This window comes from Hyaena hyaena, unplaced genomic scaffold (genome assembly GCF_003009895.1).
Source record: "Hyaena hyaena isolate Hyena2069 unplaced genomic scaffold, ASM300989v1 scaffold_308, whole genome shotgun sequence".
NCBI lineage: Eukaryota > Metazoa > Chordata > Mammalia > Carnivora > Hyaenidae > Hyaena > Hyaena hyaena.
Genome location: NW_024080942.1, coordinates 1,107,804 through 1,135,286, shown reverse-complemented (window position 1 = coordinate 1,135,286; position 27,483 = coordinate 1,107,804). Strand labels below are relative to the sequence as shown.

General features: G+C 58.1%; 1 protein-coding gene and 1 long non-coding RNA gene across 3 annotated transcripts in view; one reads left to right on the top strand and one right to left on the bottom strand.

Annotated features, from left to right (window-relative positions):
* PRKCZ (protein kinase C zeta) overlaps window positions 1–27,483 on the top strand; it is an 88,508-nt gene that overhangs the window by 43,668 nt on the left and 17,357 nt on the right. Inside the window, exons 5-10 of the mRNA XM_039248296.1 lie at window positions 15,182–15,267; window positions 19,258–19,389; window positions 20,359–20,437; window positions 21,661–21,713; window positions 24,381–24,579; window positions 25,799–25,832. Coding sequence (XP_039104227.1) covers window positions 15,182–15,267; window positions 19,258–19,389; window positions 20,359–20,437; window positions 21,661–21,713; window positions 24,381–24,579; window positions 25,799–25,832 — 583 coding nt within the window. The remainder of the gene's footprint in view (window positions 1–15,181; window positions 15,268–19,257; window positions 19,390–20,358; window positions 20,438–21,660; window positions 21,714–24,380; window positions 24,580–25,798; window positions 25,833–27,483) is intronic.
* On the bottom strand, window positions 825–5,797 carry LOC120242513. 2 transcript variants are annotated; one of them, XR_005531104.1, is made up of 6 exons: window positions 5,678–5,797; window positions 5,312–5,471; window positions 4,421–4,559; window positions 3,159–4,114; window positions 1,913–2,864; window positions 825–1,278 (listed from the first exon to the last, which is right to left on the bottom strand). It is a non-coding gene; the product is annotated as an uncharacterized LOC120242513 (long non-coding RNA). The 2 variants fall into 2 exon arrangements; XR_005531103.1 differs by having other exon boundaries at window positions 3,159–4,559.

Here is a 27,483-nt window from a genome sequence, read left to right as displayed (position 1 = left end):
TCAGCACCCCCAACCAAGGTGTGGCTCAAGGGTCACCTGGGCGGTGGGTCTGCCGCAGAACCGCACCTGTGACAGGTGCCTAGTAAACACAGAGGCCCAGCGCCTGATGCAGAAACAGGAACGCTTCCAGGGTCCTTCTCACCAGAAGGGGTTGTGGGTAACGGGCTGGAGAAGCTGTGCTGTTTCCTTTTCTTCTTTTCACTCTTCCTATCCCCGCAGGTGGGAACGTAACTTCTGCGGGGCCCTGGATCCTGTCCTCGCCACGACCCTGCCTCCAGCCCTGCCCGGACCCATCCCTTGGCTCTGCCTGAGATTTTTTTTTTTAATTATTTGTATCCTACCCCCCCCCCCCCCCCGAGTCTTGTGGGCTTTGCAAGTCCTGCTCCCCCCCCCCCCCCCCCCCGAGTCTTGTGGGCTTTGCAAGTCCTGCTTGCAGATTTTTCATTCTGTTTTTGTTTGTTTGGGTCAACCATAGACTCTTAGAACTTCATGTCTTTTTTTTCTTTATTTCAACTTTGTAGAAGAGAAGTATAAAAATACAGCCCCCTCACTGGGGGGGGTCCAGAAGCAAATGTAATGGCCAGCCGGGGGAGCAGTTAGCCCAGAAGTGGCCCATCTAGGGATCACGGGACCCCCCCCCGCCCCCCGCTTTTTCTTCTCTGGGGAGGCGCAGAGCTTCTCTTGAAGACGAGGTGTGAAGGAGGTGCCTGCGGGAACTTTCCTGAGCCCCCTGGCCACCCCCCTGTGTGCCAGGGCACCTTGCGCACACAGCCGCCTCCCTAACCCAGGCCTCACTGCCCCCAGCACCCTGTCTTAACCGCCTCTTGATTTCGAGTCACGTCAATTTGATAAATAAATTTTTAATATTGTAGCAATTATAAGCCTTTCTCAGTGGATAGAGCTATGGTTGGCTTTCTTGGGTCACTTTTAGGACACAGCGAGGTATAAATAGTGGAGAGTCCGCTGCCGTGGTCTGAATGCTACTTAGGCCCATGGTGAAAATGGAGGTGTGAGTGTAATTCCTGTTCTCGGGAACCTTCCGGTTACAGGTGAGGGCTGGCACAGCGCAGTAAATGATGGGGCCCGTGGACGTGGACGGCGCGGTGTGCGCCCGCTGCACCGGTGCTTCCTGGGCTGTCTCGTCGGCTGCCCAGACTCGGGCAGAAGGGTGGAGAAGCTGGGGCTTGCACTACCACAGCTGATCGTCAGAGATGGGGCCAGACTCTTGGGTTCTCTAGCCTCGCAGAGGATGGCGGCCCTGGACACGGGGCACGTGCCCTGGAGGGGCAGGGAAGACCGTGGACTTTGTCACTTTCAAATAGCCTGATTCTCAGGGTCTCCTGTGCACAGGCACCACGGTGGCCACGTCTGGTTCAGGGACTGGGCTGAGGCCACCTGTGCACAAGGAGTTTGTGTCCTGATGGGGAGAGGAAGGACGGACAGGGGAGCCCGCAAGTATATGGAGCCACAAGGCGGCTGGAAGGGCTGGGGGGGGGGGTGCTCCCTCCAAGAAGATAGGAGCCACTCTGCCCAGGTAGGAGGGGATGAGGCGGGGATGCAGAGAACAGGGGCGGCGGGGGGGGGGGCACTGAGAGGCGGGAGCCACAGGGCTGAACGTGATTGGTCCTGTGGAATCGGAGCCAAATGGGGCGGCTGCTACCCAGGAGGGGGTTGGGGAGAAGGGCAGGAGCCCCGCACTGGGACAGCGTTGGCGGGACCTGGAGGGCTGGGGGCGGCTCCCCTGTGAACAGGTGGGGGTAGGAAGTGAGTGTGGAGGGGGGGGCGTGGGCAGGTGGCCGTGAGCAGGTCTCCTCGCCCCCCGCCCCGCCCCTGTCCGCCCTCAGGCTGTTTGCAGTGGGGAGTCCGCCCGCATCTGGGACTGCGCCGTGGGCCTCTGGCTTACTGTGCTCACCTGCGGCCCCATGGGCTTCCCGACGTGGTGGTGCTGTCCCAGCGGACTCTCGGGCACATGGTTCTGGGCCGTCATTCCTTGTCACAGAGCCAGCGCCCTCTGCACCGGGGCCTCCTGTCCAAGGGCTTCAAAGGCCCATGCACTGGTGTCACGGCCACGCTGGCCCTCCCGCTGGATCCTGCGTCGCGTCTACTTGTCCTGTGCTGGCCTTTCAAGCCCAAAGGTGGCTGGGGACACGGGGTATCTGACGTGTAGGGGAGGTGGTCGTGAGCGTGTGGGCGGCTCACTGCTCACAACAGGCTGGTTTCCCTCCGGCTGGTGAGAGTGAAGTGAGGGCAGCAAGCTGGTCTGGTGTCACGTGAGGTCTTCGTAAATGTGCAGGCAAAATGGATTTGGGGTGAGGCAGTCACGTGGCTGAGAGCTTCAAAGAGGAGATGACAACCACCCCCCCCCCCCAGGCCTGTCTGGGTGCTGCTCCAGGAGCTGTGATCAGGTGACTTCGGGAGCCTTTCTTTCAGGTGTTCAGTAGTCGTGGGACAAGTCCCTCCAGGGTGGATGGGGGGCTGGGACCTCCGTGGCCTCGTTTGCACCTGACTTGTTCCGGAGGCCCCAGCCCCCCGCGCCACTGACCTCTGATTCTCATTTCTTGTGACCACAGAGCCCTCGCCCCCAAGGGCTGGCTCTGGAGAGACAGGGGCTCCAGCCCAGAGGGGACGCCAGAGACAGAAAGTGGAAATGAGTTTCTTGTTTGTCTTTTTAAGAAAATTGTTATGAAAAATTCCAAACATCCACAAGAGTAGAGTTGTGTACCGAAGACCTTCTCCTGCTCCACCGGTAACTTCTGGCAGCCAGAGCCCGCCTTCCCCGGCCCAAATCCTGGCGGCCCAGCATCCTCAGAGAAACATTCCAGCCACAGTCTCCACAACACGGGCATTGCATCGTAGCGCGCTCACTGCCACGAGAAAGCATTTATCGTCATGTTCTAATCTTGCCAAACTGAAACTACTATTCCCATTTCCTAAACCACCTCAGTTTCTTAAAAGTGGGCTCGGTCTTGAATCAGACCTGTAATCTATAAGGCCCGCGCCTCGCAGTCAGAAGCTGTGAGATCAGTAGATGTCCGTGTACCCTCTGCCCAGCGCCCCGCGGTGTGTAACGTTGCATCCGCACCAGGGTCCCCCCCCCCCCCAGGCTGTTCTGGGCCCCTCCCTGCCCCCACCCTCCCTGAGCCCTGCCAGCTGCAGACCTGTTCTCTCCATAATTTGGTGTTTGGTGCGTGCCATAGGCTCCGCTTGTGGTCCTCTGGGGCTGGCGCCTGGGAAGTGGCACGCCCCTCTGTGCCAGCTCCTTTCTGTTGCTGCGTGGCGCTCACAGCCCCGGTCAGCCGCTCAGCAGCTGCCCCCTCCTCCCTGCAGCAGCACCAGGCACCCGCCCGGTCAGCGGTGGGGGGTGCCTGAGGCGATGAGGAGGGGCAGGGTTTACGGAGGGTGTGGCCAGAGCTTGCAGGCAGGAGGTCTGCTGTGGGGGTCCCTGCGCATCAGGAGCCCCTTCCCCCACCGCTTCTATCCCTGCTTTCAGATCGGCTCCTTGGGGCAGGTCTATGCAGAGAGCCACTCCCCTAGGCCCAGTCACTGCCACCTGGGTTTTGGGGACACTCACGCTTCAGCCCTGGACTCCCTTAAGTCCCTGTGTAGACCTCGGCTCTGCCTGGGACTTAGCCCGCCCTTGCCACACCCTCTCCGAGCTCCTGTCCCGGGGGCTTTAGATCCTTTCCCCAAGACCTTTCTTCCTTATGATTTGATCCTCAGACACGAAATTTACAAAAATGTGGCTCCTGGGTGCATTCGGCCTCCATCCAGCCGTCTCTCCGTCTCTCCCTCGGAGGTTTGCAGATGTTGGCCTGGGAGGGGAGGGGAGGGTGGTTTCCTCGGAGATGAGCCGGGAGCTGACCCCTCCTGTGTTCCCGCAGCTCCAGGACAAAACCTCTTACTTCCGGGCATCGCTGAGGCCACGGCGCGTCTCGCAGGTCCCTGTGTTCCTCGGGGCACGATACCGGCGTTTCTAGTTTTGGCCTCTTAGATTGGACGCGGAATGTCGAGGGGCTGGGCTGGCATCTGGGCGGGAGGAGGCCCGGGTGTGGGCGTGGAGTGTGGCACAGAGGTACTTGGGCTCCAGTCCCTGGAGGCGATTCTGACAGATGGCCTGTGATGTGGCCCCGGAGGAGGACGGTCAAGGCCATTGGTGTTGAGCTAGAAGGTGCCCCGGTGCCCAGATGTTTGAGCGTGGGGAGATGATGGTGTTGTCACTGGCAGAAGGGGCAGGGAGTGGCTGAGGGGCAGCCCACCCCCCATCCACGGCCCTGGGAGGTGGGCGCCGGGTCCAGGGCCCCGCGAGGCTGGCTTTGGGGGAAGAGGCGGCTTGCGGGTGGTGTGAGCACGTGACCCGGGCGCTGCAGGACGTGGTCGCGTTGGGGAGTCAGGGACATCAGGCAGAGAACCTCCTCCCCACCTGTGGCGAGGACAGGAGGGCACGCTGAGGCCCCTCGGGGACCCGGGAGCAGGTTTCTGTGTGCGTGCTGAGCGTGTGCTTCCCAGGTGTCTGTGCTAATCGCAGTGACGTCGGCGCGCTGTCTGGTGAGCAAAGGCGCCTTTGGGACAAGAGACGCCCCTTTATTCTCATGGAGAGAATACGGTTGACGTTTGTTCTTTTTAGAGGTGCTCTTATGTGACACCACTTACGGAGGTAACCAAATAATAGGTTACATTTTGGGCACGGGCTCCAAAAAGTTCATCTTAGAGAGCAGGTTATAAAAAGCCAAAAACAAAGTTAAGAACACAGTCCCGGGTCCCCTCTTAGGCCTGCACTTTTCTCCGTGGAAGAAAATGGCCCGGTGCCTCCCTTTATTTTTATTTTATTTTTTAAAAATACTTTTATTTATTTCTAGGATAGAGAGAGAGAGAGACAGCATGAGCAGGGGAGGGTCAGAGAGAGAGGGAGTCACAGACTGAAACAGGCTCCAGGCTCTGAGCTGGCAGTCAGCACAGAGCCTGACGCGGGGCTTGAACCCACGGACCTAGAGATCATGACCCAAGCGAAAGTCGGACGCTTAACCGACTGAGCCACCCAGGCGCCCCTGCCTCCCTTTATTTTTAACCAGAACAAAGCATGCCAGCAACTGTGAAGTTGAGAGCGTTCATGGAGAGAGTTTCTACAGGGGATGCCCCCCCCGGGCGCCATTCCCCCCGACCCCCACACCAGATAGTCTTGCTTGTTTTCGAACTTCCTGTCGTGGAATCCCACAGGGTCTCAGCCAGCGTTCTGTGAGTGTGAGTCCCCCGAGTGCCCTGCGGCCCTGGCTCAGCAGCCCCTTGCCCTCCGGGCCTCCCCGTGTGAACGCACTGCAGCTTCTCCAGTGTGCCCAGGGAGGGGCCAGCTTTCAGCTGCTGCGCGTCCGTGCACCCGGGCGGTGGGTGAGCACCGAGCCTCAGGGTCTGGGCCTGATCTGCCGTCTTTCCTGAAGTGGCCACGCCGGGTCGCGCTCTGCCCTGGTTCCGGACATCTGTCGTGTGGACACAACCAGTGGCCAGTTGTGACACCAACCGAGTGTCCTGCTGTCTCGCTGCCTCCTGACACTGTCTGCCCGAGTCAGTGCAGGCCCCGCCGGTTGAGTCCACAAGACTCAGCCCCAATGTCCCTGACCTACCCACAGAAGTCACGTGTCCCCAGACCCCCTGTCAGGTTCAGGAATGTGCCAGAATGGCTCACAGGGCTCAGGAGGACACCTGAGTGTCCAGCTTATCGTCAAGGGTACGACTCGGCCAGCCTGACTGGGAAGCTGCAGAGGGTGAGGTGGGGGCCGGGCCCGCAGACGCCCGTGGCCTCCCCAGGCACACGCCAGCTGTGGACATTCACGGAAGTTTCATCACAAAGCTGTGATGATGGAGTCCTTGGCCACGGGTGGCTGACTGACTCCAGCCGCTGTCCCCTCCCCCGAGGCGGGGTGTGGGGTGTGGGGCCCCAGCCCCCGCTTGTTTTAGAGACTTTCTGCCTGCCTTTCTCACCTGTTTTAGGGGCAGTGTCATTATTCCGCACACACTTCCCTTATTAGCTTTGTTAAATACTTTTAAAAATATAGTTTTTAAAATATTCTGGCCGCCTTAGAAATAACAAGAGATGTTTGTGGAATGTACCTTAAATACTTGTATTGTTTCCCAGGGAAGGCAAGAACCTTAGAGCACTGAGTTACATTTAACGCCTGTCAATTTCTATGCTGTTATTGTCGTGCATGTGGATTTCACATAATTTTAAACCCCACAAATCATCATTTATAATAGTTTTAAACGATGCTCATTCAGACTTAGCTGTTGATGTAACCTGAGGTCTTCATGGCTTCCTGTGTGATCATGCTTATGTCCGAGGCCATTTTTCTTCTGTTAGAAATACTCCCTTTAGTATTTCTGTTGGCACAGAATCGCTGATAATTAATTGGTTTCGTTTGCGTGAAAATGTGTTTTGCATTCATTTCTGAGGGATGTTTTCCACCGGGTGCGCTAGTGTAGACAGACAGGATCGTTCCGCCAGTGCTTTGACTTCGCTGTTCTCTGGCCTCTGTTGTTTCTGTCAAAAGTCACCTGTCATTCTTGTTGTTCCTTGAGGGTGATGCTTCCCTCTCTCTCTCCCTCTCTCTCTCTCTCTCTCTTCTGGCTGCTTTTAAAGTGGTCTCTTGTTCTTCCGTTTCAGCAGCCCTGTGAAAGGGAAGTATTGAATTTATCCCACCTGAGGTTATAGAGCTTTTTGGATCTAGGGCGTAATATCTCTTGTCTTTTTGGAAAATGTCAGCCAGTACCCTTCCCACCACGGCCCTATTCCCTCTGCCTCCTTCCCTCAGGGCTCCGGACCCACGGTTTTGGACCAGGTCCCATATGTCTCTTATGCTCTTTTCTGTATTTTTTTTCCATCCTGATTTTCTTTACCTTCTGTGCCTCAATCTGGATATTTTCTATTGATGTGTCTTATTTGGTCTCCTCGGCTTTTAAATCTTTCTCCTGAATTATTAACTTCAATTACTTTTTTGCTTTTTAAATTTCTGAAATCCTCGGATTTTTTTTTTTAGGGCTTCTTTTTCTCTGGGTCTAGTTCAATGGTGAAATTCTTTCATCTAATCTTTTTAAATACATTTGAAAGTCTGAATCACCTGAGTCTATTTCTGTAGACTCTCCAATAGGCTTCTATATCTTGGCCTGCCAGGTAATTTTTGATTGAATATCAGATATTGTGTTTGAAAAACTTCAGGCACTCTGAATGATGTTGTGTTCCTCATGAGGTAATTTAATTTTATTTTGGCAGACGGAGTGTGGACATACCGCCTTGATTCAGCTCAGGCTGGCGCCTTGCCCATCCCCATGTGTGTCGTTCAGTAACGTTAACCCCGCAGGTCTGGGGGTCAGCCGGACCCCAGGCTCCAGCCCTTGTCTCCCCAGCACCAGGAGCAGCCAGCATCTCTCCCAGGGCTGTCTTTGGGGTTTTGTTGTCCTTTCTGCAGCTGCTCTTTGCTTGGCTTATTGGCCTCTGGCCTTGAACTTGTGCAGCTCAGCATCCAGCAGATGCCTCGAAGGGCGACCATAGGCCAGGCTGCAGGTTCTCTTCTCCACGGCTCCCTCTTTTACGGGGTCTCGAGGGAGCCTCACAGGCCAGGGTAACGATGCCGCCCCAGTGGGCCCGAGGGCAGCGCATCAGCCTTAAGATCCAACAGGATTTGCTTTGCTCCATTGTGGGCGTGCTCAGGACCCAGCACCTTTTGCTTCCTTCCTCTCTCCCTTTCGGAGCAGGAATGGCCATCCCGGCCTGTCCCAACACTGTGTTGTGGAAGCACATACCTTGTTTGGTGCCACAGGTTCCCAGCTGGGCAGGAATTCTGTCTCTGGGTGAATCATGCCTAGAGTCTCATCTGTGCCCGGTGTAGACGAGACTGGACGGCAGGGCTGACGCTGGGATGGGTTTAGACTTTGGGGGCTGGTGAGGTGGAATGTGTGCTCTGCATGTGAGAAGGACATGGATTTGGGGGGACGGGGGCAGAGTGTTAGGGACTGATGTGTGCCTGCCAGACTCCTCTATGGAAGCCCTAACCCCTCACGTGATGGTGTTTGGAAACGAGGTCTCGGGGAGGTGATAGTTGAGGTCACGGGGCGGGGCGCTCATGGTGGGATCAGTGTCCATCTAAGAGCGGGACAGCTGTCTCTGCGTCTTCCGGCCAGAGCCGGCCGCACCTGCGCCCCAGTCCTGCCCAGACCTCCAGCCTCCGGACCCTGAGAATGACCTTTGGTTGCTCCCCACCCCCCACTGCCCCCCGTCTCTGGTGTTGTGTCACAGCGGTCCAGGCTGGCTGAGACCTTTCCTTAGGCTTGGGTTTTCCTGGAGACACAGAGGCCCAGTTTCTATCTCTGGATGGATGCCTCCAAAGACACAAAACCGCCTGATGGGGGCGCCCTGGGGGCTCAGTCGGTTAAGTGTAGGACTCTGGATTTGAGCTGTAATGATCTCACTGTTCATGGGTTCGAGCCCCACACTGACAGCATGGAGGCTGCTTGGGATTCTCTCCACCTCTCTCCCTCTCTCTCTGTCTCTCTTTCCGGCCATCCCCCGTACGCTCGCATGCCCATGCTCTCTCTCTCAAAATAAATAAACAAACAATAAGGAAAACAACCTGAGGACACAAGGTGGCCCCGGGGGAGCACCCCTTCTCCTGGCATCTTGTCTCCTGCGCACGCGTCTGCCCGTGAGGCCCCGGCACGTTCCCATGGTTGTTTTCCTGCTGTCGTGCTTTGTTCTGGAGGCAGATGCGGCGTGCGCAGGGCCCGTTCTCATGGTCGGGGCTGCTGCTGCCCTCGTAGGGGCATCTCTGGCTCCGGGACACTTCCCAAGCTGACAAGGGCTGTGGCCCACGTGGCTCGTGAAGGCCACCCACCTCCCCCGCCGAGTGGCTCCCTCCTTTAGCTCTTCACCCACCTTCCACAGCTCAGCACCCTCGGGTCCTCACCTCCAGCTGGGAGCACCCTGCTGAGAGGCAGTGCGTCCTGGTGCAGACTTGTGATCGGCTGTGCGTCCTGTGCCTGTCCCTCCCCAAGGCCCTGGCACGGCGACGGCGTACTTGTCCCTCAGGACCCGCCAGACTGCGCGGCAGCCCCAGATACTTTTCCCGCAGCCGGGCTGGCGTCCCGCCCAAAACCAGGCTGCTGTTTGCAGAAGGTCACATGGCACGTGGTAGGAGCCTCTCGGTGGGAGAGCAGGGGGACCTGGGGGGAGTGTCCTGTGAGCACAGACGCTGGCAGGGTGATGGTGGCACAGAGAACAGCCCTGAGGGCCACCGGCCCCCACCTCTGTCCCCTCACGTCAGCTCTGCACACGGTCCTGGATGACGAGTGACCAGGACATCACAGACGTCTTAGCCGGAAATGCACTCTGTCAATACGGTTCTGTGTCACAGAAGGAGCCAGGCGGTCCCCGCCCTGCAGGGCACAGAGTCAGGAGGGGGTCACTTTCCCCGAGGAAGCAATGCCCGCTCTGCCCTGAGCCCTGGTGTCGGCTGCACGCCACTCCCACCCTGTGGCCTCGCTTGGGGCCATGTCACCAACGTGGGACCCTCTCCCTGGGGGCATTGGGCCGTGCCGTCACCATGCCCTGGCATGTGCCACATCATGGGGGCACTCGCGCCTGGTTCTGTGAGGCACCGCACAGGGCTGAGCCGGTCACCCGGGCCGTGGTCCGCTGCCTGTGAATGAGAGGGGCCTGGGCGCCGGGCACAACCCGTGAGTGTCCCCGTGTCGGGCGCGGCTGCTCCACACTCTGTGCTCCGCTCTCTCGGCGCCCTCGAGATGCTCGATTGCCATGGAAACAGAGCTCGTTAAGATCCCAGCAGCCTCCTCATTCTACAATCTCGAAGACAAACGGGGAGTTTCTTCCAAGGGTTGGAGTTGGGGGGTGGGGGAGGGCAGCCCACGTGCACCCAGCACCGGCTGGAGCTGGCCCGGCTTCGCCACGAGTCCACGGCCGCGGCACCCGTGCCCGGGAAGAGCCCCGGCGGGCACACCCCGACCTCGGAGCTCGGCCTTGACCGCGCAGCCGTGACAGAACCCTGTGAGCCTTCAGGACTGTGGGCGGACTCCGCATCCGGCATGCGGGCCCCTCGCCTGTGGGCCGAGCTCCATGGGCACTGCGATCGGCGGGGACGAGGTGGACACACGGCGGGGGCGCGGGGCCGGTGCTGTTCCCAGAGCAGCCGCCGCTCCGCATGCACGTGTTCTCTGATGACACGTGCTCTTTTCTTCTTTTGTAAGCCGTGCCTGTCACTTCGGATCGGGAATAAAGGCTGTGACTTTCCAGGCGGAAACCCAGACTCTGCGAATGTGACCGTTGTCTGAGCCAGTGGCCTGCGAGGGGAGGGAACCGCCGGGCCCCCAGGGCCTCCATCGTCACCTCTGAGCTCAGGGGCCCAGGAAGGCAGAGTGGGCTCCATCCAGCCCTGCACTTGGGGAACCTTCCAGTAAAGACTCTGAGCTTCGAAAGCTTTGGGGGCTTTGGTGTTTGCCATTGTGGGAATGTGGGCCTTTCAGAAAAGGCGCTCAGTTGGTGCAGAGGTTAAGGAGGTGCTAATCCTCACCCAGTCCTGAGAGAAGCTCCAGAGACCCCCAGAGGGGCCTGCGACATGGCGTCTGACCCTGAGGCCAGCAAGGTCATCAAAACCACCGTCTGAGAAGCCACCACCAGCAGCGGATTCGAGGAGGGTCGACATGCCGTGCGGGACTGAGGGTGTCACCTGGGCCAGAACCAGCCCGTCAGGGAACAGCTAAGCCAGCGGAGCAGAGCCTGTGCCTTAGTTGGCCACGCGTCAGTGTCAGTTCGTTGGCTGTATGGAAGGCCCCAGCCCCGCGTACGATGTGAACCAGAGGGGAGCGGGGCCTGCGTGCCTGCGGTCTGCACCGCTCCTCCCAAGTCCAAAACTGTAGATCGAGGTAAAGTGTCGAGTGTGTTAAAAAGGAAGTTGCAGGGGAAGCTGGCGGAGGCGGGAGGTTACACGCTCACCTCAGTCTTAGAACCTGAGGTCAGTCAGGTGTTAACGTGAGGGGAGCCGTGGGCAGGGTATGTGGGAACTCTTCAGTTCCTGCGAACTTACCTCGAGATAAGAAGTAGAAATGTGTATACATTCCAAAGTGAAGGGTGTCCCGCTGTCCCCTGTGGTCCTTTATAACTCGCCCGACCACTGCTTTCCAGCAAGCGACCTGCGCGTGGATCAGAACCCCCTGGGGGGCCCCCCTCCTTTGCCTGAGGTCAGGCCATGGACGTTGGGCCTTGCGGGGTCTGCAGTGCCAGGGTCTCTGAAAACACCTTCCTGTCTCTGCGTAGGGTGGGTGATGGGAAATACCACCCGAGAGACCTGGGGAGTCCGAGTTCCAGAGAACCAGACCAATGGGATGTGTGTATAAAGAGAAAAAGAGCTTTGTTGTAAGGAATTGGCTTGGTATGTGGCCAAGTCCAAAAGCTGCAGCAGAGGCAGACAGAGCCCCGAGAAGAGCCTGTGCTTCAGTGCAGGTCCAAAGCCCAGCTGCTGCAGAGTCCCCTGTTGCTCAGAAGACACCAGTCTTTTTTTGTCTTCAGGCCTTCAACTGATTGAATGAGGCCCGTCACACATTGCAGGCCAGTCTGCTTCATTCACATTCCACTGATTTAAATGTCAGTCTCATCCAAAAACACCCTCGTGGAAACATCCCAAACAGTGTCTGACTGCGTATCTGGGCGCCGTGGCCCGGCCCAGCTGAGTACAAAATGAACGAACCATCATGTCCTACCCCCTGCCAAGAGGCACCCATACATGTTCCTGAAAACATACTCAGTCTCGAGTTAAAGACAATAGCAACATGTTGTCTCACATACCTGGCAGGTGGGCCGGTGGGTGGTGGTGGGCGGTGGTGGGCGGGGAGGGGCACAGCCTAGGGTGTACCTCCAGGGGCCACTTCTGTCGGCGAGCCAGGAAGGGGGAGGGGCCGCCTCTGGGCAGGACTGGCAGCCGAGAACAGGGCCTGTCTTTGCCTACACAGAGCTTTGTTTCTCCTTTTATTTTCTATTACTATTTTTTAAATATTTTTATTTATTTCTAGGAGAGAGAGAGAGACAGCGTGAGCAGGGGAGGGTCAGAGAGAGAGGGAGACACAGACTCTGAAACAGGCTCCAGGCTCTGAGCTGGCAGTCAGCACAGAGCCCGACGCGGGGCCCGAACCCATGAACCGCGAGATCATGACCTGAGCGAAAGTCGGACGCTTAACCGACTAAGCCACCCAGGCGCCCCTGTTTCTCCTTTTAAATTTGATGTGCTTTATTTAAAATGAAATTAAGCACCTGCCCCCCACCCAAAGTAATTAAAATAAGTCCTTAAAGGAAAAAATGATAGAATTATTTCAAGATGAGTCTGAGGGAAGTGTCTGAAAATAGTTTGTAACCATATTGTTGCCACTCTGGCTGCTCCCTCTGTTTTTACATCTTGTTTATGGTGTAATGTGACATCGAGGCACCTCAGGAACAGGTAGATCACACACTTCAGTGTACAGTGTATTGGACATGTGTGCCCATAGCCTCCAGCCGGGATAGAGCTTAACCCACACCCACTCCAGTGTCCTGTCTCCTGGAGGCCACACTGCCCTGAACTTGGCATTGGTCTTTCACTTACTAGAACAATTTCATCTCATGATTGCAGATCCTGAAACAATTCATTATTGACTTTGCTTGTTTTGTAGCTGTACAAGAGTGGGACCATTTCCTACAGCCCAGTTTATATGTATTAATATATCATTTTATATTGACTTTTTAGGTAGTTTGATTTTTGAAGATGTATCTGTCATGCTGAGGGTGGCTCAAGTCGGATGTTACTGCCAGTCGGTTCTCTGTGGTGCAGCCACACACTCAGTGTGTCCATTTTCCATCCTCTGGTCTGTGGCCCTGGGTGTCTTCAGACATCCTTGAATGTCCCCCAGCCCGTGTGCCACAGTTCCTCGTGGGCTTTGAACAAGGAGTGGGCAATTGCTAGGTCATGGGGGAAGCAAATGTTCCTCCCCGCAAATACTTTTGGTGCTAAGTTAGCCCCCCTCTCAGAGAATAAGCAGCTTCTAGGTTGCTGTACATTTGGGGTTGTTGGAGATTAACCTGGGCCCACTGCTCAGGCATCAAGGATGACTGAGGTGCATTTGTGTTTCCCTGACTACTTACGAGGTGAGGCTTCTGGTCATTTTCATTCACTGTCTGTCTTCTATGAAATGCCTGTTCTTGTCTTTTGTTCATGCTTTTCCTTTGTTAACTTATGGAACTTGTGTGTGCGTCCTGAGTCATGAAGCCTCACCATGTGTATGTGCTGATACTATAGACCGATTGTCTTTTGCTTCCATGGTGGCCTCTGGGTGGACACACATGCTTGTTTTGATGCACTCAGGTGCACTTGCTCCTTTTTCTACTGCCTTTTGTGTTTTCAGAGTTTTTCTCGCCTTCATATTAGTAAGATCTTCTACATTTCCTTATAGAATTTGTTGTCATTTGCTCCTCATGTGTAAGCTCCAGTTTTTTGGGGGACAGCTGCATGTGGAGTAAGGCCTGTGGGGGCCATATACAGCCCCTCGGTGAGTGTGCCTGCCCACTGTACACTCCCTAATGCTCCTTGGCCTCTGCGAGGACATCTTTGTGTGTCTTATTCCATGTGGCTTTAACCAAATTTGAAGGATATCCAGCTGGGCGTATTTTTAGACTTCTGTGTGGCAAGTGTGCCGGAATCAAGAAAGCCAGAGTGTTGGTGCCGGTACTGGTGTGTCTCCATTGGGCCAGCTCAGTTCCCTCTGGGTCTCTGTGTGCGCCGCCCCCCCCCCCCCCCGGTCTGGGTCTGTCACTCGGTGCCTTCTGTCTGCAGGACACCTGGGGGTTATGAATACTACATGCAATGTCAGGGGGTGTGACTGCCATGAGGGAGCAGCCAGTCCTGTGGATGTCAGCACGGACCCGCCGCCAGGCTGGCATCCCCCAAATCAAGCCGGGTGGCCTGGAAGGGCTGGGTATGGCAGGACATACCCTGTCAGCTGGGTAAAGCCCGTGGGGGTCGCTGGGGACTCCTTAGGGCCAAGGGACAGATAGATTGAGGGTGGTACTTGCCTTCCGTGGACCCCAGGCCTGAAGCCCAAGTGGGAACTTGTAGTGGGGAAGCGGGAGGGCAAAGGCTGGTGCCACCTCCTGCCTGGCCCTGCTCTTTTCTGGGAGTTGCTGAGAGCCTGTGGCAGGAAACCTCTGAGGGGGTCCCTGGCAGCGCGTGGGCCTCTGCCAAAGCCCCAGCTGCCTGGCCGCTGTGGGGCTCCTGCTCCAGAGGAATCCAACTTCTTGTTTCTCAGGACTTTGGCTTGAAGGGGGGGAGCAGGCTCCACAGTGACTCTGGGCTGATTTCGGCACCGTCCAGCCAGAGCTGGTAATTTGCTTGTTTTAAAAACATTGCGTTACAGTTTCCACATTGGTGTATATTCGTGGCACTTCCACGGCTCATGAAAGTGGCTTTCACTGCAGAACTTTATAAAAGCACAAAGCTTCCTGCTGTATCCTGAGTGTTCTGTTTGTAGCAGTGTTTGCTTCAGGGTTTTCGGAAGGAGCGAGTTATGAGCATTTTTAGGGAAGAATAAAACCAACAGTTCTCGTCACAGGACCGGCTCCGGCACTTTTGATTAGCGGTGTCCTTCTTACAAGTTTGGATCATTGATTGTGTTTGTTGAAAGTGACGTGTTGGGTAACGCTCGACTCAGCACGAGTGCCCGGCCTGTCTGCCCCACCTCTGCCCTGAGATCTGTCGGCCTGGGGACACCGGGCGGGGGTCTCGTGTGTCCGGGTGGGCGGTTCGCCCGGCTGAACACTGTGTCTCCGGGTGACCGTGGACTCCATGTGGCAGCCGCAGCCCCTCCGTGGATGGTAATGCGTGAGCTCACGGCCCGTCTGAACTGCATCCCAGTGTGGAAAAGGGGGCCTGGTTTCCGCCCCCGGAGGAAGGAGGGTGGAAAGGAAAACAAGGAGGAGGGCTTGGAAGCGGGTTGTTCTCCGCTGACCCTCCCGGGGGCTGTTTAGCTGCTGTGCTCCCGCCAGGGTGGCCGCCGGGCACCCCGTCGGCTCAGCCCCGGACGGAGCGGCCGTCCCCGCGGGCACTCGTGTGGGTGGGCTCGTGGGCGGCGGGCTGTTTGCTCACCTCCCTCCTGTCCTCCCTAGAATCCATCTACCGCCGCGGAGCCAGAAGATGGAGGAAGCTGTACCGCGCCAACGGCCATCTCTTCCAGGCCAAGCGCTTTAACAGGGTGAGTGCCGCCGCCTCGGCCCCCAGCCCGCGGGCCCGGCCTGAGCGGGACCCTCCCTGCAGAGAGCGGCCCAGGCCGCAGAGGCCGCCCAGCCGGTTCCAGAGCAGCCACGGGGAGGCTCTGGGCAGGCCTGCTCTGCACGTGGTGGCTGGTGGACGGATGCAGTCTGTGCGTCTCGGTGTCGCGCTGCCGGGGTGACACCGGCCACGCCGTGTGCTCTTGGCTGCGAGGGCCTCCTGTGCGTCCCGGGACCCCCACGCCACACCGCCCGTGTCTGCCACCCACGCGGCCCCACGGCCCGGCCTTCCTTCCCATCGTTTCTCCTCAGGACGCTGTCGTACTCTCCAGGAATGATGTGGCTCGTGTGGCTTTGTGGCCGGTCCACTTCACAGTGGAAGGGGGGGTGCCCGCAGGTGCACCTGGGGCTCCTGGAACCAGGCGCCACAGACGGGGGGCCTAGTGCAGAAAGTCCTTCTCTCCCAGTGGTGGAGCCACAGGCCCCCAGCCGAGGCGCGAGCAGGGCTGTGCCCCCTTTGCGGGCTGGAGGGGTGCGTCCTTCCGGCCTCTTTCCAGCTCCTGGGGGCTGTGCCGTCCTGGCACGCGGCCTCTCTTGTCGCATGAGGACGTCCGTCCGGGTCAGCGCCCTCCCGCTCCAGCATGGCTTCATTTTAACTAAGTTCCTCTACAAAAATTAATTTTCCAAATGAAGCCGCATTTGGAGGCTCTGAGTGGACGTGAATTCGGGGGACCCCATCCAACCCACCGCAGCAGCCCCACACGTGCGCCCCTGAGGGCCTTTGCACGTGCTGAGCGCTGCGCCCGGCACCCCCCGCCCCCCCCGTGCCCAGAGCGCATGCTCTGCTTTGCCTTCTGTCTCTCAGAGGACTGTCCCTGCAGCCCTCGCTCCGTGCCCCCGCCGCCCACGCGCCTGCCGCCCCTCACGGCTGTGTGCTGCCCCCCACGGGGCCCTGTGCTCTGGTCACAGGGACTCTGCACACAGGTTTGCTGTTTGCTATCGTTAATGACCGGAGGAAAGCCGGCCGGGGGAGACCTCTCCGGGGGAGACCGTGTAGGGACCAGGAAAGAATGGGGCGTGTCTGTCAGGAACGAGAAAGACGCTGGGAAGCAGGGTGGGTGGCGGATGCCTGGGGAGGTCAGGCGTCACCTAGCGAGTGAGTAGCCCCTGAGGACAGAGACGAGGCTGTGTGAATAATGGACCTTGTCACATCCCAGGCTGGACTGGCTGGGTGTGGGCGGGGTGTGCCGCGGTCAGCCACCAGACAGGATGAAACCTGGCTGCCGACACCATGAAGACATGGGAACATCCACCGCCCAGGCCCTGAGGCCCCTGCCGCCCCCTCCCCGTGTTTATCTTGCCAGCCAGCTCTGCGGCCGGGGGGCTTCTCTTCTGCATGTCTGGGCACAGGCCTGCTTGTGGACAGAGAGGAGTCTCAGCCAGGTGGAGCTGGCCACTTGACGGGATACCACAGAAGGTTCCAGGAGTCCCACTCCCCCATATTGACTTCCAGTGAATCGCTCTTTCCTTCACCACAGCTGACTCACCGCTCCACGACGAAGCCCACCCACCCAGCAAGACAGGCCGGGGCCCGGGCAGCAGAGAGGCCTGGCTCATCCCCTTCTCCCCCTGCAGATTTTAGGAGAATACCCCATTTCTCTGACTGCAGGGTGCAGACCCTGACGCTGCTGCCCTCTCCCCAAAACCAGTGAGAATGGTTTTCCTCCCCATTCCCACCCTGTCATACGTGTTCAGCTGTCCCCAGAGCACCAGAGTGGGTTTTCCCACCCATGGGGAGGGGGAAGGGGCCCGTCCAGAGACTCTCGACCCAGATCATTCGGTTGTTCACAGAATGAGGAGGCACATGTGGGCGAAATACGTTGCCAATTTTGATTTCCCATCTGACTGCCCTTGGCTCGGTGTCCCGTGTCTTGCCTGGACCCTGGAGGCTGACTGTGCCATTCACCGTGTTAATCCCAGGGCTGTGCACTTCGCCTTGACCTGTCCCTTGAAAGGATGTTTGCAGAGCCTCTCACTTGGTTCTACAGGAATCAGCAAGAATGTCAGTTCTTTTTTTTTTTTTTTTTTAGTTTTAAAAATTTTTAATGTTTTATTTCTTAGAGAGAGAGAGCGAGCATGATCAGGGGAGGGGCGGAGAGAGAGGGAGACACAGAACCCAAAGACAGGCTCCAGGCTCCGAGCTGTCAGCACAGAGCCCAACATGGAGCTCGAACCCATGAACCGTGAGATCATGACCTGAGCTGAAGTCAGATGCTTAGCCGACTGAGCCCCCAGGCGCCCCTTGTTTTATTTCTTAGTGACACGTGTCCTGAAGTGTTAACAAGTCAAACCTGGGTCTGAGATAAAGAGCGTGTGACAGCGTGTGGCAGTCTCTCCAGAGAAGCTGGGCCATGTGGGCTCCACGTCCTTGGCGTGGATGCCAGGCGAGCACACTGTGGGTCATCACTCAGCCCGGCCCGGCCCCTGCTCAGCTCTGGGAAGGACTGTGTTAACTTGGAAAGGCACCACATGGCTGTGAATTTGCCCCTAACTGCCACCCAAGCACTGCAGATTAAGTTGTTCAGTGGTGGCTGTGGGAAAACTAGCACATTAGCGTATTATGTACGAAAGGTGCAAATTTTCAGATGGCTTCATAAACGGTGTTTGACAGACACACGCAGATGAGAGTGAACGTCAGTCTTCATACATGAATCTCCTCCTTTGAATTCAAAGTTGGACATTTATCCAGCATGAAACTGTGGCCCCTGCGGCCAGCCCCCTGCGGGCCCTCGCTGCCGTCCGCTGCGCTCCAGGCCGTTCCCTGCGTCTGCCAGCTTGTGGGATGGGCGCATCAGACAACACGGAGGGCTTGGAATAAATTCTTCTCTTTACTCTTTCCAAAGTTAAAAGTGACGAGGGTGTGTGTGTGTGTGTGTGTGTGTGTGTGTGTGTGTGTGTTAGTGAATGTGTATTGGGTGCCTGTGATCTGGGACCGGCCGGGGCACTGGCCACAGAGCCATCATGGAGACCTGAAGTAATGTGCAGGGGACGCGCCCCCTCAGGCGCTGGTTTCTGAGCTCGATGTTTCACTGGTGAGGAGCCAGCTTCTTGGTGCCCGTGGCCCTGAGCATGGCACACGGTCCGTCCGCGCCACCACGCCCCTGTCCCTGCGCAAGGAGGAGGCCGTCAGCCGTGGTAAATGAACCCCGTTGCGACTGCGAGTACCGTTGTGGGCCTTTGCGGTGCTCTCCAGGAGTAGAGAGTGTCTCAAAAGAAGGTAAATTGTTAAAAATAGCAGAAGAGAGCTGAAATCTGCAAATGAGTTCGAGCTAGGAAAAGATGGTCCTAGGAACCTGGCAGACGCACCACCTGACACGCATGTGACCAGGTTTCTGACGCCTTTGTCTTCGTGCGCTTCCAACAGCCAAAGATTAGGAGAAGATCACCAAACAAGCTGATGCTTACCATTAATTTTAAATATTGAAAACTTGAAGAACAAATATTGACCACTTAAAAATCTTGAAAAGTACCCAAAAAACCCAAGATAGTTGCAGTCTGTCCCTAGTGGTGCCACACAGGACACGTGGCGCCAGGCCGCGTTGCCCTCTCCGAGGCCGTCCGGGGGAGGTGTGTGGGCGCCCCGCACGCCCCTCAGCCGGGGTCACTGCACCCAGACGGGACGCCACACTGTTCAACGCGCAGCCCAGTGAGGGCTGCGGGACCCCTCCGGTCCCTGCAACGGCGGGGGGGAGGGGGCCCTGCCCTGGAGGGGTCTCGTCACCCCTGCCAGAGCGGGCCCGTTGGTTCCCCCAGCCTTCGGGCGGAGCCTGGTGCCCCGACGTGACCAGCAGCTTGGGCCACCTCTCGTCCTAGCTCCCCATCGTCTTTTGGGGAAATCAGGGAAGTTGCAGGGAAGCGTGTTGCGGGCTGCAGGGGTGCCCGGGCCTCCGGCTTGACGGCCGCTGTCCTTGCAGAGAGCGTACTGTGGCCGGTGCAGCGAGAGGATATGGGGCCTCGCGGGGCAGGGCTTCAGGTGCATCAACTGCAGGCTGCTGGTCCATAAACGCTGCCACGTGCTCGTCCCGCTGACCTGCAACAGGCATATGGTGAGTGGGGGCCCGACTGGGCCCGGGGGCCTGCGGGCGGGGAGCCTCGAGCCCACTGCCCACGCTGACCCTGGAGGCCCTCGTCCCTCTAGTGCCGCCAGTGAGGCGAGAGGGGGGCGCGTGTGGCCGCAGAGCGGGGGAGGGACGGGGCCCCTCTTCCCCAGCCCTGGGGGCCCCTGGCACTCATGGGGGACCCTCGTGCCCTCTGCCTTCTGTCATGAAGGTGCGGGGGGCAGCGGGTGCCTGTGTGTGCCCCAGGCGTGGAGCAGCCAGGACGCGGCCCCGGGGGCCCCTGGCCACCAGCCCCCACCCTGGACTTGGAGCCCCCTGCCCTCCCACATACTGATGGCCCCCTTACTGAGCGTCCAGGCTCGGTCATGCTCCTGGGCCTCTGGCCGTCACCCCTGACGGGACAGGGACAGAGTCCAGACCTTGTCCCACCCGGGTAACTGCTCAGCACGGGGAAGCGGGGTCCCTCCGTGGACTGGGGTCTGGGGACCGGACAGTCTGTTTTCTAGAGTCCTTCCAGGCACGGCTGGCACCAAGCAGGAAGGTGCACACACCCTCTGACCCCATAGATCCCCGCCAGCCTGGGGAGCGAGGCCGCCCCCAAAGACGTGGCCCGTCAGGGGCCGAAGGACCGACACCTGGAGCCTAGGGTCTGCCAGTAGGGGGCCGTGGCAGGGTGACACCCGCCTCCTGGGACTCTGAGGCAGCGGTGGGGACAGGTGCGCTGCTTTGACAGGCTCCTGCTAGACAGGTCACGGCTGGGCGCTGAGGGAGCACCCTGCCTGTTGGATCAGGTTTCCCGTGGGGCCTCCCTCCTCCAGGGCAGCAGTGTCACAGGCACACCTGTGTATGGTGACACACGCCACGATGTGCATATAGGGGATGAGAAGGTCACACAGTGTCTCCCAAAGCTACACCGTGACACCTGACTGGTCACTTTCGGCGCTCGTACCTTTGCAGGATTCTGTCATGCCTTCCCAAGAACCCGCAGTAGATGACAAGGACGACGTGGACCTTCCTCCTGAGAACACCGATGGAAGTAGGGCTGCTTTCTTCCCCTGGTGGGGGCTGGGCTGGGGCGTCCCCGGCGCCTTCCCTCATCCCTGGGCAGAGACGGCAGGGTGGGGTGGCCCCCTCTGGGCAAACACCTCTCTGTGAGCGGCTGCCGTACGAGTCTGGGTGGGCGTTTTCCCTCGGCACTGACTTTGGGAGTTCTAGAAGGTGCTTACTGTGGTGCCCACCACGGGCAGGCTGCTGCACAGAGCTGGTCTCATGGACCTGCTGTCAAGTTGGTTCTGGAGTTTCTGTGGGCTTTCATGGGAGAGGCTCTTTTTTAATGAAAAGAAGCATTCGGAGACTGGTTTTGAGTACTGGTTGGACTGATAGCCTAGCTCTGAGCTCCCAAAGTCTGTGGGTTATTACCAGGGCTTGGAAGGGCCCTTGCCCTCGAGTGCTGGGTGTGAGCCCTGCTCCCTGAAAGCCCTTGAAGGGCGAGATGAGACCACAGAACATAAAGTATTTAGCACAGCACCTCAGATGGAGGAGACAACAACCCACTCATCTACCCACCCACCCACGCACCCACCTCCCTACCCATCCATCCATCCACCCATCCACTCATCTGTCCATCCATCCATTCACCCACCCATCCATCCACCCACCTACCTACCCATCCATCCATCCACCCAGCCGCCCATCCATCCACCCAGCCGCCCATCTGTCCGTCCGTCCGTCCATCCATCCATCCATCCATCCACTCATCTGTCCATCCATCCATTCACCCACCCATCCATCCAACCATCCAGCCATCCAGCCATCTGTCCATCCACCCACACACCCACCTATCTACCTACCCAACTAATAATCTTCTTCGGTTTGTCCATCCATCCACCCATCTTTCCATCATCCCTTCTTCTGCTCACCCACTCACCTACCTATCCATTTGGATACTCTATGAACAATATCTGTAAGGCTTAATACCACAGTTCTGCTGAATAATTACTTCCAGATGAATAGCAGAGAAGACATGTCACAAATGCAGGTTCCCAGGCTTTACCCCCAGAGGTGTAAAGTCAGAAGGTCTGGGTGGGGCCAGGAAGCTGTGTTTTCTTACACCTGTGTAGTCAGGTGTGGCTGCTCAGTGGGCTTGGCCTGGGCCGTTGGTGTCTGCAGAAGATCGAGGGGCCCTGGGAGCCCCTGTGTGTCAGGCTGCATTCCTGACGGTGCCTAGACTGTCCTGTTTTTTCTTTCTCTCTTCACTAGTTGCTTATATTTCTTCAACCCGGAAACATGACAACATTAAAGATGATTCTGAGGTGAGTATATAAAATGGTTCATTGGTGTTTCAAGTTTTTTGTTTTTTTTTTGTTTTTGTAAATTCATTAGCTAGTTTCTGGGGCAATTATGGAAACTTAAATATGAACTAGACAGGTTTGGGAATACTCACCTGTCTAACCTCACCGTAAGTGAGGGCTTGGTCTGCAGACACCTAGGGTGATGCACACAAAGGGGCTCAGGGTGGAGTCCCACGGAGTCACCAGTATTTAGTGCAGAAGGAACCTCCGAATCCTTAGGTGGACAGGAAGCTAGCGTGTGCGGCAGACAGGAGCCACTGCAGAGACTCAGACATGGGGCGGCCTTCCCCGCACAATCTGCAGGCGATGTGGGACTGGGGGCCGTGTCCCTGCGAGCGCGGGTGGCAGGCCTGTCTGAGCCTGGGTCAGGGGACTCTCTGATCTCAGAATCCTTTCTTGTCAAGTTGGGATAATGACCACACCTTTTTGGTAGGGTGAACTGCCACACCATGCACACCGGAAGCTTTCCACGACACCGATCGGGGGTAGGGCTGCTTCCCCATCAGTCCGGGGTGGTGCAGGCCACAGCAGTGGGCCACGCACCATCTCCGCACAGTAGACCCCGGGCTCTTAGGCTTTGAGAAAAGGTGGGAGAGCTGGCCCCTAGCGGGTGGGGTCGCTAGCTTTTTCTGGTCTTCCTAGAACTCTGTCTGCAGGGTCCGCGGGCTCCACGGACCCCTGGATTGGTCTTGCCCTTTGTCCTGTTTCGGGCGTGTTTATGGCTGGGCGGGTCAGGGTCAGAGGTAGATTGATAGATTGTTGCAAATTTGCTAGTAGCTTGGCTCTCCCTCACACCTAAGGTTCAAATATTGCGTTTTCTACAGCAGTCTCCCGGCTCCTGTCACAGGACAGGCGTTCCCTTGCCTGGGAGATTGGTGCCTCAAGAAGCAGCAGGATGTCGGCACCCATGGGCACTGCCCGCGTGGGGCACGGGGACTCGGCTCTGGGGAGCGGGCTGTGCAGTGCGGAGGAGTTGGTCTGTTGGGGGCAGCCAGGAGCAGGCGCGCACCAGCCCAGGACCTGGCTCAGAAACACGGCTGCTGGCCTGTCAGCTCGGTCTGGCTGGGGGCACATCCTTTATGAAGGTCCCCAGGGCTCTTTGGGGTGCAGGTTCAGTCCCCCGGTGCCCCATCTCTTTCCAGACGGCGGAGTGGGCCCAGGGCTTGCTCCTGGGCTGCGAGTTTTGTCAGTTGTTATTTGCATCAAACCCTTCCTTGATTTGCCTGTTGTACTTTTTCTGCATCACTGAGCAGCTCTCCACGTCGTGGGGGACACTGAGCAGGCATCCTACAAGGTCACTTAATTCCAACCCCCCTCTTCCTGGGGCTAGCGTCAGACGCCGCTGGGAAGGACTCAGGTCCCACCCACACATCTTAAGTGTTCACCTGTGCTTCTGACCAGCCCGCTGGAAATGGGGTTCCCACGACCCTTTCCTTGGGCTCAAGTAATTTGTTAAAGTGGCTCACAGAACTCAGGGAAATATTTGCCTTCCCAGATGGCTGGTTTCCGGGAGATCACGCAGGAACAGCCGGATGGGGGGGGAGGCACAGTGTCCATGCTCGTCCAGGCCCAGCTCCCCGCGTTCACTGGCCAGGAGCGCTCCAGACCCCGTCCTTTTGGGTTTGTGTGGAGACCTCATAACGGGGGCATGGCTGATGAAGTCCTTGGCCATTGGACACTGGGCTCAACCCCCAGCCCCTCTCCCCTCCCCGGAGGTCAGGGGTCGGGCTGAGTTTGGACCCTCTGCAATAAACAGCGTTGGTAATCACCCCCATCTTTAGGTGACCTGGGTTTCTCACACGTTGTCCCATTAACATAACAAAAGATGCCTTTTCTGTTGGGTAGGGAATTCCAGCGATTTCGGGAACTCTGTGCCAGGAACGGGGCTAAGACCCACCGTATGTTAGTACAAATCCCAGGATCATGATTTGCTCCTTCTGCCCTGGGAAGCCCTCTGCTGCCCTTCTGTGTTCTTCCCCGGGTTTGGACTGACAGTTTCAGCTTGGCCTCGTGTGTGGCAGCTCTGGGTGGTAAACCGGGCATCAGATGGTTCCGGTGAGCGAGGAGATGTCACACAAGCTATAGTTTGCAGTCTCTGTCCCCAAAACCTCAGGACAGCTCTGCCTGACCAGGGCCACAGCTTTCCCAGAGTACTTGGCGCCCGGACTTCTTGATTTGCCTTCCTGGTGATTCCCTGTCCGGGATGAGGCAGGACACTCACCTCCTGCTTCCCCACACACACCCCCGCCAGAAGAAATTCGTAGGAGGGAAGCTACTGTTCTTAATCGGATCACCACCCTCTTTTATGTATTTCCAGGCGTCCTTGGTCAGGGCTCTGCAGACTGCAGCCAGTTCTGCTCTGTAGCCCCCAGGGGAGCCACAGGGGGAGCCTGTTCTGGGGAGGCCGGTCCCGGGCACCCCCGTGCTTACGGAGGGGCCGCCTGTGGCTGGCCACTGGGCCACAGTCTGTGGAAATGACTGGCTCTTGGGGTGGCGGGTCTGCGGTGGTCCTTGGGGCGCAGAGCCGGGGTCTGTGAGCAGAATTGCACCCTGAGCTCCAGGCCACGCACGGGACCTGTGAGCCTCAGCAGGGAGGGGTCCATACTTCCCCGCACCCTCTCTCCTCAGGACCTCAAGCCGGTTATCGACGGGATGGATGGAATCAAAATATCTCAGGGGCTCGGCCTGCAGGACTTCGACCTGATTAGGGTCATCGGGCGCGGGAGCTACGCCAAAGTGCTCCTGGTGCGGCTGAAGAAGAATGACCAGATGTACGCCATGAAAGTGGTGAAGAAGGAGCTCGTCCACGACGACGAGGTGAGGCCTGGTGTGGGCGCGCCTCCTCCGTGGGATCGTCCGTGCTGTTTACCCTTACAAGGGGAGCAGGAGGCACATAACAGATTCACCGTTTCAGCCAGTTTCACGACTGCACTGTAGGCGCCTGGTGCCTCCGCCCCCGCCATCTCGGTCCAGGCCGTTTCCACCCCCAGAGGGAAGACCCACGCCCATCAGCCGCCACCCCCGGCCCCCACGCCCAGCCCCAGCCACCGCCTGGGCTACATTTCGTGTAGAGAGGGTCATACACCGTGTGGCCTTTTGTGCCCAGCTTCTTGCGCCAAGTGTCGCATTTTCGAGGTCCTTCCTTCAGAACCACATTGCTTTCTGTGCCTGAATACGACTCCATCGTATGAACAGGCCACACTCTTAACCTGCTCTCCTGTCGCATCGGTTGCTGTGACCCGTGCCGCTGAGTGCTCCCGTGCAGGCGTCTGTTCCAGCCCTGTTCTCGGGTCTTTGGGGGTTTTCCCAGGAGAGGAATGACCAGGTCATAGGGTTACTTGCTGAGCTGTTTGCGGAGCCGCCGAGCTGTCCTGTAGCAGACGCACCCTCTCCATCCCCCAGCCGTGTGCGAGGGCCCAGCGTCTGCACATCCTTCCCAGGAATTGCCCTTTTCCGTTTCCGGATATCCGCTGTCCTGGCGGGTGGCGGGCGTCCCGCATGGTGTGATTTGCATTCCGTGATCACTGGCATCTCTTTGTGGGTCTCCTGGCTTCACGACATCTGATCTTTTTCTCTCACCCTTGAGTGCAGATCCTCTGTCTTAGGCTCACAGGCTGCCTAAGGCAGTCTGGCTGTTACTCCCCAGGCCCCAGAGCACAAAAGGCAGCTTGGTGTGCGAGGGACCAGCGGACCGCAGGAGCGTGCCCTGCCCTGGCCCGGCTCCTGGTTGGAGGGAAAAGGTGGGGCTGAACTGGAGCCTTTACTTGCCCAGCTGGCCCCTGAGTGCTAAGCCCACAGGGGAGGAGGCCACGGCCAGGAGAAGCAGTGGCTTGCAAACATCCTCACTGCTGGCCAGGATGATTCCAGACGCCCCCTCCCGGCACTCTGGCCAACTGGAAAGTTAGTGGGATGTGTGAGGTCAAGTTTGTAGAATTGGAAGGAAAGACATTCAGGGGAGACTTACTGCTAGGGTTCATTCTCGGCATCTTCAAATCGTCCCCTGTGGCCCGAGGTGTGGAGGGTGGGACTTCCAGGTGGTCCATGAGAAGAGCATAACTGGGAGTCAGCGAGTGTGCGTGTGCGTGCCCGTGTGCGTGCCCACGTGTGCCACACGCATGTCGGTGTGTGTCTGCATGTATCATGTGTGTCCTGTGTGCATGAGACTTCATGTGCGGCATGCATGTCTACATGTCTGCCTGTGTGTGTGTCTACGTGTCTGCATCTGTGAGAGACCCTGGTGTCTGACCGTGAGTCTGGCCGTGGACATCAGGCATAGGGGCACTGCACGGGGAGGGATGGTGGCCCCCGAAAAGATATGTCCTGATCCTGATCCCTGGAGCCTGTGAATCCGAACTTACTTGGAAATAGGGTCCTGGCCAGTGTAATTAGGTTAAGGATCTTGGGGAGGTCGTCCTGGAGTATGTGGGTGGGCCCTGCATCCAGTGAGAGGTGTCCTTCTAGAGAAAGAGGAGACAGACAGACAGAAGGCAGCGCAGACACCCAGGGAAACCGATGTGCTGATGGAGGCACAGAAGAGGCAGGAAATCCCCCCTTGCTTCACCCCGATGTCAGGCTTCAGGCTCAGAACAGAGAGACGAGTGTGGAAGTTTCCAGGCCCTGGGTCCATGGTGCTTTGTTGCAGCGGCCGCGGGAGCCTGGTGGCAGTGCAGCGGGAGACCCTGGCGGCTGGACTCTGCGGGAGGGGAAAGGAGGGGGCTCTTGGCCACCCACCAGGGTTTTCTCCCCTTTGGAGCACGGGTGGCGGGGGCTGGTCGGGCCCTGTGGAAGGGCCTCTGCTACCCGACGCCCACCGCCCTGGCGGGTCTGGAGGTCCGGGGGAGGCGGGGCTGGGAGTGCTGTGCATGGAGTTTAGGTCTGAAGCCAGTGCGCCCAGGGGGGCGTCTAGGGGAGAGAGGGGCTCTGGGCTGAGCCCAGGGAGGACGAACCCGACATGGCGTGGGCCCACTGAGGAGTGCTCGCTGAGAGTGTGCTCTGTTATTTCCAAAACCTTCAGGGGCCGGTGGTGCTGCTCTGGACACATCCCTTTCCCTCTCGCTGTCTCAGCCCCTAGGAGGGGAGGGTTAGCCTGGGAGTTTGGGAACCTCATCCAGCTCTGCTTCCAGGGTTGGAACGCAATCAGAGCTGTGGCATCACTGTGACTCTGGAGTAACTTGACTTTGCAGCTTTCCCCCCAGTTCCAGCGTGGATTGGGAGGAAGCCAGCCCTGTGGCAGGAGCTAGTGTGAGAGACGGGATGAGATGCTGGGGAATCTCCTTCAGCATCCATCCTCTGTCTCCCCGCGTCTTAAGTGGAGACAGTACCCTCCTCCCAAGGCTGCCATGGGGAGCACATGAGGCTGTTCATGGAGAGCCTGTGGCCCACAGACCGCACAGAGCTGGGGGGGCGGGTAGAGATGGTGATGGTGATGATGGTGGTGATGGGGGTGGTGATGGTGGTGACGGAGATGGGGGTGGTGATGGTGGTGATGGTGATGGTGGTGATGGTGATGGTGGTGACGGAGATGGGGGTGGTGATGGTGGTGGTGGTGATGGTGGTGATGGTGATGGTGGTGATGGTGGTGACGGAGATGGGGATGGTGATGGTGGTGATGGTGGTGATGGTGGTGACGGAGATGGGGGTGGTGATGGTGGTGATGGTGGTGACGGTGGTGATGGTGGTGACGGAGATGGGGGTGGTGATGGTGGTGATGGTGATGGTGGTGATGGTGGTG